The following is a 14,158-nucleotide window of genomic DNA, read 5'->3' on the forward strand; positions in this document are numbered from 1 at the left end:
GGATACTTCTTTGCTTCTGAATCTGAACCATGTCTCAGCCTCCCTGTCTGGGGAACAGAGCTCCAGGGTGTGAGTCAGGAGTGTGGACTCCTCCTGCACCCTCAGAGGCCTGGGGGATGCCCCTGCGTCCTCAGCTCCCAGGATGCCCAGGACGGCCCAACCTGCTGCAGTTCTGGAGGGTCAGCTGAGCACCTGGAATGCGGAGAACCTCCAAAGAGAAGCAGGAAGAGGCAGAGGGACAGGAAGGAGAAAGCCAAGAACCAGAGAGAGAAAGAGAAAGTCCCAAAGCAGTGACAGTGGCCTGGGGAAGAAAGAGGGGCCACATGGATGAGACTCCAGATACTGCTGAGTGAGGGTGAGTTCAGGGGCTGCTGGTCCCTTATTATGTGTAGGACCCAAGACCCAAATGCCCACAGTTAAGTGAATTTGGAGTATTTAATCTATTTAAATAATTTTAATGGCACTTTACTTGGATTCTCTAACCAAATGAAACCCCGAGAAGCAGTAACAACACCATCTGCAAGCTTATTCTCAAATAATATCTATGCATGCAATAACAACCCTACATCCCAGAGTCTCAGACACTATTCTTCCCAGCACTAAACAGTTCTCTCTCTCTCTCTATTCCCTTCCTCCTCTCTCTCTCTTCCTCTCTCTCCCTCCCTCTCTCTCCCTCTCACACACGCAAACACACACACACACACACACTCACCCTCCACTCCCCACCTTATTTCTCCACATCAGTCATAACTTTGCAAATGATGGAGCCACTGCTCAGAGTGAATCCTTTCTACAATCATCTCTGCTACCTTGCCCCAGGCTGGGAGCCATTGCCTCTCTTGGAACTGACTACCAGCAGGCCTGCCCAGCCCAGCAGGCCACGCAACTCTGCCCAGGCCCTCAAGAAGGTCAGACCACTGGACCAGTGTCCAGAGGGCTCCATGTGGGAGCACTTTGGCTCTGCTGCTTAAAGAGACGGTAGCACCACAGATTCTTGGCCTTGAAACCCAGATTAGGAAAGAAAGTAATACTGTGGGTCCGATAATACCACCACTTAAATAACCGTGGAATAACTATCCCCCTATGCTTAACCAGGTGCCACCACCTAAGGATCACAGCCAGGAAACTCCAGGTTGCAGAGAAAGAAACCTGCAAGGAAAGAAGCAGAAAGAGAAAGAGGGCCAGGAGGGAGAAGGGCCAGGAAACAACAGCGGGTCCTGGTAGAGCTGCCTCTCCCCTGCTCAGAGCCCAGGACGGTGGGGCTCAGCTTCCTACCTTGGGTGGCCGTGTCTCTGCCACCAGGCAGCGTCCCGCACACCCCTCTCCAGCGCCGCTGGTGCTCAGTGCTGTGGGAGGTAGGGAGGACCTCTGAGGGACTTCTTGGTGGCAGAAACCAGCCGATTTCCTCTCTGCCCTCCTGCTGCCTTTCACTGAGGCTCTTGTGGAGGTTTGCAGATTTCCTTTACTCCGGGGCTTGGTCCCGCCCCTTGTTCTCGCTCAGATAAGCTCACCACGTTTTCCCTTACGGCCCTCTGTGGCCTCTTGTCCCAGCCTTCCTGGTTCAAAGGGCACCGGGCCACACCACCTATGAGGCTTAGCCTTTCATTCGCTTCAATTAAATTTTCCATTAACTTGGTCTCTGGCCAGTATAGATTTTTTCTTCAAGCTTGTCTGTAAGTTCAGATCACTCAGCCCTCAGAATCAACCTTATGACTTCCCTCAGGTCCATTTAAGTACATTTATATTTTTTCTCCCCTAATGAGATGGACAGAAACCAACCATAATTTTAATGCCTGACACCTGAAACTTCTTTAGCCCTTTCCAGTGTTTCTCGTTTGCCTGAGACTTTGTTCTTTAAGATTTAAGATTTCCTCTTGTAGAAATTTGCCCAAAGGCAATTTTGCCCAACGTCAGCCGTTTGAAATAATGAATGCCCTTTCAGTCTCCAGAGGAGAGGAGTTTCCATAACCAGCCTCTCTATGGTCTTGCAGCTTTGCCAAGTCTCTACCCCAAGGCTTATGGGAATTCCCAAGAGGTGGAGGAGGGCGAGAGTGGGGGACCTGCTGCAGTCAAGCTCTGTTTCCTCAACAGCCCCCGCACTTTTTGTCTTTCATAGAACTCTGGGCAAAGTAAAAGTGATGCTTAATCAGGAAAATGTTGAGTCCCTGGAATAGAGAACACCATACAGGTTTTGGTTCTAAATGGACATCCTGACTCTGAGGAAGGTTCACAGTACTTTCCAGTATCCCTCACACGGGTGAAGCAGGCTGCCATGTTGTGAGATGCTCCGTGGAGAGGCCTATGTGGCTCGCGGAAACGGAATCCTGCCAACATCCACATGAATGAGCTAGGAAGTGGATCCTACCCTAATTGACCTCTGAGACGCTGTGGGCTTGTGAGTGACCCAGAACCAGGGGACCCAGTTAAGCTGCACCTGAGCTCCTGACTCCCAGAAACTGTGAGAAATAAATGTTAGTTTAAACCACTAAGTTTTGGGGTAATTTGTCACACAGCAATAGATAGCTAATACAGGTAGGAAAAGAGGTTTGTTTCATTCCTCTTGACTGCATATTCCAGGTTGGAAGTTGTAATTATTAATTCAGTAGCAGCTAGGATGTATCTGCTATAGAATATCTAATTCTCTCTCAGGAAGTTTATGGGATTTTTTTTTCAAAATCAAGGAATTTACTACTTATGTCTGAGACCCATAAACTACCCATTAATAAGAGAGAGTTCGTGGAGTTTATCTTAGAAGCCTACTGGTTTCCAAAGTTGCTTCAATTCCTCTTGGCATGATTTGCCATTTTAACCCTAATTCTGATGCATGGTCAGTAGATACTGGTGTGGATAACCTGCAGATATTACCTTAGGACCCACCACAGAGGCTCAGGGTATCAGTTCAAGGGGAACAGCCCGAAGGAGAGAGTCTCCAGTTACAGCTACTGTGTGCACCCTGGAGGTTTGGGAATGGCCACATCTCATATCCTCGGTCCTTTGTCTCCATCAATCCTTATGCTTTCTGTGTTTGGATGGTCACCATCTCTTTAGATCCCTTAGAGACCGTGCCCATTCCCTGTATCTCCTCTTCCCCCATGGGCAGGAGCCTCTTTGGAAAGGCCTGCCAGAGATACAAAAGGCCTTCTGCAGCTGAGCCCAGTGCCTGCAGCATCGTCGGATCAGTTGGAGAGTGGCTCATGGGGGACTGATGGGTGGGGGGGTCACATAAAGGACAGTTAACCTCATGGAACAGAGGGGAGGGTTTCCAGTAGGTTTCTTTATTTGAAGAGAGGCATGGGGCAGGGGTGGAGGTGTCTTTTAGAGAATCCCTGAGACCAGCCTTATAGGAAGAAGGAGTCCATATGGCCTCTTTTTTGACAGGGTCTTTTTCTTCTCCACACTCCCTCCTAGAAGGAGCTCTCCCAAACAGTAGAAAGTCTACTAGGGATTTACCATCATCATCATTCTGCTCCTCAAGCCTTGAATGTTGGCATCTTTAATCCACAGAATGATTTTATTTGTGATCTTACACAAGAGGAGAATTACCTTAATTTCTTTTTGTTTCATTTTAATATGTATATACTTTCTATTAAAATATTGTCAAATTGGTCAACATGATTCAATATTATACTTTTGATCCCATATTTAAAGTTCCTTGGGAGGTTCCAACAACTTAATTGGAATATTATTCATTCATTCATTTAGTCAATAACTATTGAATACTTGTGCTTCCTCAGTGTCCACAGAACTCAAGGGGGAGGGTATATAGCTCAGTGGTAGAGTGTGTGCTTAGCATGCACAAGGTCCTGGGTTCAATTCCCAGTACCTCCATTAAAAAAAGAAAGAAAGAAAAAAGAAAAAAAGGGCAAAAAGAAAAAAGAGTATGCTTCTAAAAAAATAAAGCTAAAAATAAATTTTCAAAAAATATCCACAGGATTCAAAAAAGAACCTAAACCATACAGTGCAAAGGAGGAATAAATTACTGAAAATTGTAAAAATCTATTTCAAATTCTACAAAACCTAGTCTTTCCCTTAGAGGTTACATTTTTCCCTTTTAGCTCAATGTTTTAAAATATGTATAGATATTACACTTTAATGAATGATATCATTGAAAATATAATAAATGGCTTTTCCTAAATGAACTCATATTGGCACACAGGCAGAACTAAGATCAGGAATTCTACACTGGCAAACGCTCCCGATTCCATTTGGTAAGAACTCCGGCTGGGCTTCTCCTGGACCTATCTGTCTGGAAATATATGAAGGTCTTTGTATTTGCTGTGGAACTTGTGGCCATTTTTCTTTTCACCTTTCTATCAAAACTTTCTGCAAAGATTGTTAAGAACTGAGCTTGACACTTATGCTTTGTTCTCTTTCCAAATGGCCCCCTTTCCAATGCACGGCTTGAGAAGCAGACAGCTCATTTTGTTCACATGGCCCGTGGCTATGACAGAATGAGCACAGCTCTACAATATTCCAACCACTGGCCTGCACATGCCTTCCTTCATTTCTTTTTTTTTTCCTGCATCATTTCATATAACATTTAAAAATACCAGGTCAAACTATGCCTAATGTCGGTGGGATGGGCCAATTTTGTAGGGATGAGAAAGTTCTCCTGGTGTCTAGAATGATAGGGTCTGCTGGAAGTCATCCAGCAATGGTGTAGCAAGGACCAAGGATAAGGACGAAACACTCCTTGGGGCCAAGATAGGAAACCCAGTGGAGAAAAGATAATTGATCTGTTTGGAGCGCAGTTTCTACCTAGATTTTGCTAAGTGGCATTGATGTTTGTTGTGTTCTTTTACATCTTTGCTGCAAGAAGTGACACAGGGGTACCACAAGTCACTTGTGAACATCTATTTTGTGCAGTCAGCCTTCGAGCTGAGAAACAGGACACACCCCACCCAGCAAGTGTGGATAATGGGGTCCTACTGACAGACAGGCTTGGGACGAAAAGCAAAGAGCCAGAGAGAAGAAGATCTGGGCTCAGTTTCCCTACCCACTCCACATGACCCCTTTGCCGCCTTTCTGTGCCGTCTTCTCTGAATGAGTGGCCTCAGCTCTGAAGGCATCACAAGTAGAGGGAGCTAAGAAAATGTTTGCCGACTGACCATGGGAGCATTTCTATATAATGGAACTTATGCCATTAAAAGCTCTATTTCCTTTTTGAAATTAACAATCTTTTGGAAAAAGAGATATTCTCTGGATAGTCATTCTCTGTAGAACTATTACATTAGACAAATTTGTAGATCAACAGGGAAGCAGATTTAATTTCTAGATGAATGGATATGAAGGTTCAACCATAACAGAACACACTGTGTCTATTACTCCAATAGTTTCCTGGTGCTTGGCTCCAAGACCAGCAGCCAAGGAAGAAAACATCAAGTCTCAAGAATAAATGTCTTTTCTCATCTCCCACCCCCACAATCTGTGTATCAAAAAAGCTACTCAACAAAAAGTAAACAATTTGTTCTCATCAGGTCAAACCTTCAAAAGGCAGGAAACCAATTGCTAAATTAGATCTTGCAGAAGAGTTCAGCTACCACATTTGTGGTTTCCAAAGAAATCTCCCCTACGCTTGGTGAGCAGACAGTTTGTTCTGTTGTATTGCACAGAGTTCGAGTCAACAAATATTTATGTGGACTTGTTACATCTCAGGCTCTGCTGAGGACCGCATGGCCCTGCCTTCAAGGCTGTCTAGCTGGGAGATGAGAGCTGGACCAGATTCTAGCAGTATAAGGCGGAATTAAATCCACTGAGCGAGGTAAACAAGGGTGTGGGAGAACAGGTGGATGTCTTCTAGGGATTTGGGGATGCTTAAAGGACAACAGAGACCCTCCTGCCCGTGGTGGCCAGGCCACACTGGGACCTTTGCCCGTCATCATTCTTTCCTTTCTTTCACCCTCTTCCCAGGGCTGCAGACCTCTTTCTGACCTGGATCTGCACATCCCCTGTGCCCTCTCAAGCCCCTCTCTTCTTTTCCAACCCACGGGGCACTTGGTCATCTTCAGTGGCAGCACTAGTACAGGGGCAGCATTGTCCCAGCCCAGATAGAATTATTTTATTGAAAACCTGAAATAAAATTCCCTGTGTGAGCAGGACTCCATCAGCACATCCTTTGTCATTCAAAATGTGGTCCTCAACCAGCAGCAGCATGGACATCGCCTGGGATCCTTTCAGAAATGCAGATTCCCAGGCCCCTTCCTAGCCCTACTGAGTCAGAATCTGCATTTTATCAAGATGCCCAGGTCGTTCTTGGGCATATTAAAGTTGAGAAGCCCTGGTGAAAGCTTACTTACAATCGTGAACTTTTTTTTTCAACATTCAAAGGTAAGGTAAAATTTCCACTATAATGATCTCATGACTTCTGACAGAACCACAAATGTTATCAAATCCATGTTTCTGCTTCGATTCTCCTAAAGCACCCAGAGAACTGTTTTTCCTAAAAGATGAATGTTTGGCTGCTGGTTAATAGATTTGGAGGAAAATGACTGACGTTCCAAGCCAAGGTCCCTACCTTTCAGACTGAATTCAGGCAGCTGAGTAGGTTTTCCCTGGACAAAGAAGAAAGATCATTTGGCAAGAGAGTTTATATTTCAAAGGTCTGAGGAAGAGATTTGGAAGAAGCTCTCCCTGCTCTTATATGAGCCCTTCTGTCTTGGTATCCTCATCTTCACCTCTGGGGGGCCCCTCCCAAGGGTTCCTGGGGCCCCTGACCTCTGGCTGTCCAGGGCTGACCTCCGGCTGTCCAGGGCTGACCTCTGCCACCTCCAGCCGTGACTCAGCTTGGAAGGGACCAGAGAGGACATCCTGCTCTTACTCCTCTGGGTTGCCAGAGTTCACCCCAATGGCCCTGATAAGTGGACACCTGTACTTGTCACCAATAATGCGGAGATCATTCCATCCAAGCAACCCCTTCTACTCTGAACAGCTTTGACTTTTCAAAGTTCTTTACAGTGTCAACCCCACCTGACTCCCGTGGGAGTGGTCTTCTGGTTGTTCAGAGGCCGAGTCCTCTACCTGGAAGAGTATTCCTTAAACCTATGCTTCTCAAACTTTAATGTGTCTTCAGAACACCTGAGATCTGTTGTGAAGGAGTGGATAAAGGCCACTGAGCATTTCCTTTCTCAGGTGAGGACAATATTCCTGACCAGAGTTTTAGTGGCAAGACCTCAGGTTTAATTAAATCCATCTTCAGGACCACAGAGAACAAATCCACATGACCAGCTGTCATATTTTTGGAACAGAAAATCATGTCTTCCCCAAATTATCCATTTTTTTCTTGCCACAAACATCATGGTTTCTTTGATAGTTCCTTATGTGTCATGGCTTTGCATTTTCTTACCATCTGATTAACTTCTGGAAATGCCCTAATGAATGCTGACAAACTCTCTGTGTGCCACTCAGCATGGGACACTTCAGCTTTGACTGAACAACCATGGGACAGAGCAGGACCTGGTTCAAATAAACTCAAGACCATATGATCTTGTTTAGGAACCACATGGTCCTATGGATGGATACAAAGCCTAAAGCCAACAAAGCCCTCCAACTCTTCCCTCATAAATACACCTGCCTTTCTTGCCACAGTGGTGGGAAAGCGAGTGAAAAACTAATTCCTCATCTAAGGTAATAATAATTTGACATGTTATCCTTTAAGGGAGCTTTAACAAGGCACTTCAAAAGAGGCAATGTCTTAATTAAAGGTAAACTCTTTAATGGTGTCATCTTAGGCCCCTTGGCAGAGAGGTAGGAAATATGTGTGCCAGGGGGCTGCTCAGAGCTCACTGTACCATGGCTGCTTCCTCCACCCTCCCTGAGTCCCCCGGATACATGACACACACAGCACTTGGTTCTGTGATACCCATGGCATAAGGAGAAATTTCCACAAGGTCGGCTGATCTGGAGCAATTCATTTTTTCAAAGCAGCTATGGGCTAGGGAAGGGCTCACTAAGACAAATGGAGTCATTACTTCCAAAGCCAAGCCAAGCCAACTAGGAAGGAAACCAGCTTCCAGGTAGAAATGCCTGCCTCAGTCAAGGGAAGAAGTGAGCAGCTACGCTACTTCCAGGAAAAAGACAGGAACTTCTATTCAGCATAGTGAGCTTGGAAGAGGAGAGAATAAGGTGGAAACCAGGGCAAGGGCTTCCTCAATGATCACTTAAGGAAAGCTGAAGAGAGGCTCCTGGGACAGGATGTTAAAATGAAACTATTTTAGTTTCAGTTTCGGATGAAGCTTCAAGACCATAGACACGCAGACCAGAGTAAAGTGAGCAGATCTTGCAACAAGAAGTGGTTGAAAGCCAGTTTTACACCTGAAGATGATCACCCACATGCAGCCTACAAGAGAAATTGTAGAGGCTGAAAAACAGGTTGAATAGAAGAATTGTGGACAGAATGGTCTCATATGTTCCCAAGGGCTTCATTCAGTGTCGCCATGTGAATAGCTTGATATCTGTCCTTGGAGCTCAAGAGACCCAATGGGTTATTGTTTGATTCCCATGAGAAACTAAATAGTCTGGCTTCTCTGATGGCAGAACAAAGGAGAGGGGCAGAGATCAACCTGCATGCCCAGAGTTTGTTTGAGCAGAGGATGTGTATTTCTCAGGGACCGGATGCGGGCCATCAGAAGAAAGATCTGGAGTGAGATTATCTTAGATCCTTTCCACAGGACTATCTGGAGGCACAAGGGGGTCTCAGAAGAAAGAAGCTTGAGATCTACCCTCAGATGCCCTGAGGCTGTGGAAAGAATTGTAAGTGATCAGCCAGAGTTACCTTTGTCCATGTCAATGAACATGGAGGTGAGAGATGGTCGGATCACCAAAGGCCCCATGTAAGAGCCCACAGGACGAAGAATCAGCTTGAAACGCCTGCCAGAACCAGCGAGCCTGATGCCAGCTTGCAGCAGGATTAGTCAAGTGAAAACTCTCCTACCTCTTGTCCCTCCTCCTTCCCTCACTCTGATCAGGAAGGATTTGAATCATTATTAGCTAGATACGGAAGGGGCCAAAACATAGGTTTGGGAAGGAGGTGGAGAGAAGCCAACCATGCTCCCCTTTACTGCTGCAGGCAACTGGCCTGAAGCACGGCTGAGAAGTTACATCTTTGAGTGAAGTTTAAAGTTTGATTGTCACACTGACCTGGACATATTAATTATTGACTAGAGACTGTTTTGGTCCCTGAAAGGAGCCATAAAAGTCATGAGATTTGCCCTAAATTTCATCCACAGACAGGGAAGAAGTGGTCTCACAGGATACATTTAAAGGAGAACAGGAGACACGAATTATGTGGCTTTATGATTATGTCCCCTGGGTCATCGTCTGTTCAGTGTAACAATGACTCAAAGGTTTGCAAAGTGAAATCAAATCATTCTGCTATTCTCGTTGCGAGATTCACTAGAAGATACATTAACTTTACAATGTTTCTGAGTCAACTAAGGTTTACACGAAAGGCCAGATCATAGACTATCAGAACCAGAAGGAACATTATATATGAGCAACTCTACCCTCTCATTTCACACAGGAAACTGAGGCCCAGAGAAATGAGAAGACTTTCCCAAGCTCACACATATAGAGACATCAAGGAAAACATAGAAATATATAGCATCTGCTCACACAGACTGTATTTAATTAGGTACCTTTCTTGTAAAGGCCAAATTCCTTCCTGTTTCCCAGGTCTCAGAGAGTTTAAAATAAAATTATAGACAAGGTTCTTGACAATATGTGAGAAAATCTATGTTATCCTTCCCTGATGTCCTCACCACTCTTATTATAAATATCCTCTTGTTGAATGCTAAGCCTATCTGTGAGCACATACCTGCAAATGAATCAGTTTTTCATTATTTGTACTGGTCACTCAGTACCTCAAAAACTCCTAAACTCACATATTTGCCTTATCCTGAGACAGGGTCTCACATGGTACTTGGAACAGAAGAGGGTTCAGCAAATGTCTGCAAGATGACATAGTGGCTAAATTCCAGTTTCACTGTCTATGTGTTCTTTATGTATCAAGAACACTGCTTCTGGAGAAAGAAAAAAGGCAACATGTCTGTTCATCCTTGGGAACCTGGAATCTAGAACCTGGAGTCATGCTCAACTCTTTGCAAATCCATAACTTGGGGCTGCTAATTAGGGAAAGAGCAACTCCCATTGGCATCTAGCCCACTGGGCAGACAATGGTGTGGCAAGTTTGCCCGTGTGGTCTTGCTGCCCTTCCTACTGGTCACTTCCCTATGCTGAGCTATTCTGGGGCAGGTGGTACAAAAGGCATTCAGCCCCTGGGTCACTTTCTACCCTGTGATGAGAGAGAAACACTAACTCTCATTGGAGGACAGATTTGATTTATGGCCAGGTCAAATCCCTGCCATGCTAGACACTTTTATTGACATGGGTAGGAATTTGAGGTCCCCAGACTGGTCCACTGTAATCAATTCGTTAGCCCTTGTTTCTTCAGGGTTTCTTTTTTCCTTAGGTTAGTAGTCCTTCAATTACTCAAAAATGATGAATAAATGCCCAAGAGTCCTAATTAGAAGACAGGGGGGAAAAATCACTCATTACATGTGATGTGGTCTCATTGTCTAAATTCTAATAACACAGGCCTAAAAGCTATAATGTCAGCTCTCAGTAGCCAGAGACATCTCTTCCAACTGCAGCCTGGGTGGGGACTGTCAGGGAGTCCCTGGTCCTGGTGGGCCCTGACCGTTCCCCAGTGCCCAGAGAGGCAGCCTGTGAGCCTCTGGCAGCAGCGCACCCAGCAGCCCCGTGGGGGGCAGTCGCACCTGCCCTGGGAGGGTGGAGACACCTGGAACCACCTGCAGTCTCTGGAAAACAGACAGACAAAGCCTACCTGACTCGATCCTGCCTTCCTGGCGCTCGGGGGTATCCTCGGAGGCGCTGGCACCCCTGGGGAAGGGCTGGTGGCTGAAGAGGTCATCACACAGGAGACTCCGGCACAGCTTGGCGAGGAAGCGAAGGACGTACCCAATGCTGTTCACCACAGGCAGACTCCGCAGGTGCTGCTTCCCATCGAAGGATGCAGAGACTGGAAAAGCCCAGAGATGGAGACTCAGAGCTGGACTCTGGAGAAAGCCGCAAGCCCGTCAGCCCTGGGGAGCAGGGTTTGGTTTGTTCAGTTTTGTTTTGTTTTAAACTAAGTTTTATGTGGATTTCACCTATTTTTTTCACTAATGTCCGATCTCGTCCAGGAGACCACATTGGGTATCACTGTCATGTAAACTTGGTCTCTTCAGGTTTGAAATTGTTTCTCAGACTTTCCTTGTTTTTCATGATCTAGACAGTCTTGAAGAGTACTAGTCAGGTATTTTGTAAAATGTCCCTCAGTTTGGGCTTGTCCAATGTTTTTCTCATGATTTGACTGGGGTTATGAGTTTTGGGGAGGGAGACCACAGAGGTGAAGTGCACTTCTCATCACATTGGATCAGAAGTACATAATATCTACATCACATCACTGCGATGTTAACCTTCATCTCCTGACCAAGGTAGTGTTTGCCACATTTCTCCATTGAATTCTCCATATTCTGTTCCCCAGAAAAGTCACAAGGTCCTGCCCACACACAAGGGCGGTGGCGGGATTGAGCTCCGCCTCCCGGAGAGGGAGCGTCTCTGCATCATTTGGAATTCTACGATAAGGAAGAATTGGCCCTTCTCCTTCGTGTATGTATGTATGTATGTATGTATGTATGTATGTATGTATGTATGTATTTATATCAGTGCAGACTCAATATTTTGTACTTTGGGTTGCCCAATACTGTGTTATTTATTTGTTGCTAAATTACTCTAGTTTTTGTATTTGGGAGCTTTCAGATTGACTCCTGTATCCCTATGAGGTACTCCCTTTTTTTTTTCCCAGCAACTCTAGATAGATAGATCTAGATGGGTAGGTAGATCAAGATAGATAAGCCTAGATCTAGATATATAAGTTTATTCAAACAATCATGAGTTTATCTGGAGGTCTCCAACTCTAACCCAGCATCACGGAGTTCAGGGTTCATTCAGCCTTCTGGGGAGGAATCTTTATAAAAGGACAATCACCTCTCCATAGTGATGCTAGATCAATTTCTCTAGGTTACTAGAATTTAGAAGAGGCACCACTTTCTTCCAGCCCAGAGCATGTTCCTTTCTGCAGTTCTCCTCACAGCCCTCTGCTGCAGCGTGAAGCTTGCACACCAGCTCTGGTGCAGGGAACATGCAAGAAGATCCCCAGCAGGACACTCTGCTCCCTGCTGGGCTCTGCCCTCAGTGCTTACACCTGGAGGTCAGCCTGAGTTTTTATACTATATCTCCCAAAGGCTGGCACGCTGCAGAGCAACCAGAGCTAATTTTGATTTCAGAACTAAAAAATAAACAACAACCCCTCACACACCCATTTAAATTAAAAATCAAAGGAATCCTTTCATTTTGTGTAGCTTTTTATAGTCTGATAAGAACTTTCAAATCCATCATTTCATTTAGGCCTTCTGACCATCCTATGAGGTCAATGAAGAAAAGGTTGTGATCCCATAATACAGAAGAGGAGACTGAGGAGAAGTCATGGAATGGTTTTTCAAGCTCATGTGGCATCTAAGTGGCACTTGCTTGTCACTTAAATACTCCAGGTGACTCTGATTGGGAGAGCCAGCAGAGATGCTGAGTAAGGGGGTCATCCTGGCCACTCAGACTCTCTGGAAATTCTCTCTTGGTGTGGGTGCTGCTGCTTGCCTCTGATACCTTAAAAGACTGAACCCACAGAAAGAGGGTCTGGGGCATCAGGCCTGTGCCATAAATCAGTGTGTATACATTCTGAGATATTGGGAAAATTCCACCTCCTGGAAGCAGACATGGAATTTGTGAGATCATGGAGTCTACCACTCTGGGAGAGCGGGACTAAGGCAGAGCATCCCAACAGGTGTGCTGGGAATGGTCCATGGGTACCGCGCTGCTGTTCCTTTCAGCCTTTGGGGTGGCCTGAGGCCCAGCCATGGCAGTTTAAGTTCCTTTAGCCCCTGGTGCCAGCACCAACGTCACCATTTTCTACATGTCACACCATGGGAATGTTTAGAAAGCAGTGCCCTAAGGATCAGGTTCTAAGTGGAGAGAGTGGCAGAGTCTGGCTCTTTGAGTCCCTCCCTAAACCACTTGGAGATATCACAGCTTGGCTGGGCTTCCATATCACCATCGGAAACATGGAAGACCACCTTGCCACTTCACAACCTCAAGGAGGTAGCATGAGGAGTCCCCTCAGTGCTACTGCATTCTCCAAGACACCAAGACCAAGTGCTCAGCTCTGGCCTTCCTGGGAATCCCGCAGCCAGGGAATCTTGGCAGGGCTCTGCCTGCTCTTCTGCTGGTGCCAAGCACTATAGAACCTCCTCCCTGGCACCAAGGCCCATAAGGCCACAGAAAGGCTGAGAGGAGAGCAGGGAGGATGGGGTCAGCTCTCCCAGCTTAGAGGGTGGGGGCCACAAGGAACTCAGTTAGACGGGATTCATTCAGGGGATGGTGGAGGGGCACACAGTACAGGAGGAGCTTTCTCTTAGCACGAATCTGTGTCATGTCCTACTGTTTAGCAAGGAAACGACAAGGCTTTCAACCTCAGAGGGCAGCCCAAGATCGAGAACCTGGCTCTCAGATGGAAACCAAGAAAAGAGCGGCAAAGGGATTCTCAGAGGCCTGGCAGCAGGCCTCTCCTCCTGGCCCCTCCTGATGTAGTACTCCTTCCTCCTGCCTCTGGCTGTATCTTCTGTGTCTCTTAACAGTCATCCTGGGTCAGACACATGCACCCAGACCTTGCCAAGTTCTATTTTAATCAATTACTAGCAAGTCAGACCCAGCTTCCTGCTCAGAGGGAGCGCCAGAAGGAGTCTGAATCAATCAGAGCTGGGCGGGGGGGGCTGGGTTGGACAACCTCTCCACCCTCAAGCCCTTGGGGTCGATCTGGAGTTACATAAAATGCTTCTGCTTTGATTCTTCAGGGTGCAGCCACATTAGAGGCCCCTCTCCCCGATCCTCTCTTAGCCAGCCAGCAGAGTCACGTGCACTGCCCCACAGTGAGGGAAGCGTCCCCTCTTTCCCTGGTGATATGGAGGCCATATCCACAATGCTGGACCAGAGAAGACACCAACCTGTCCCCTTAGAGTGAAAGCATCTTGCAAAGGGGTTCAGGGCA

General features: G+C 46.3%; 1 protein-coding gene across 2 annotated transcripts in view; it reads right to left on the minus strand.

The window, feature by feature from the left end:
• Positions 1–14,158, minus strand: part of SCML4 (Scm polycomb group protein like 4) — a 114,769-nt gene that overhangs the window by 17,048 nt on the left and 83,563 nt on the right. The window contains exon 6 of one of the 2 annotated variants that reach the window (XM_072966297.1): positions 10,841–11,035. In XM_072966297.1, the coding sequence (XP_072822398.1) occupies positions 10,841–11,035 (195 nt within the window). Of the gene's footprint in view, positions 1–1,275; positions 1,411–10,840; positions 11,036–14,158 lie in introns of those variants that run through there. The other variant, XM_015240418.3, reaches the window with a different exon arrangement.

The sequence above is a fragment of the Vicugna pacos genome, chromosome 8, assembly GCF_048564905.1.
Source record: "Vicugna pacos chromosome 8, VicPac4, whole genome shotgun sequence".
NCBI classification, from domain to species: Eukaryota; Metazoa; Chordata; class Mammalia; order Artiodactyla; family Camelidae; genus Vicugna; species Vicugna pacos.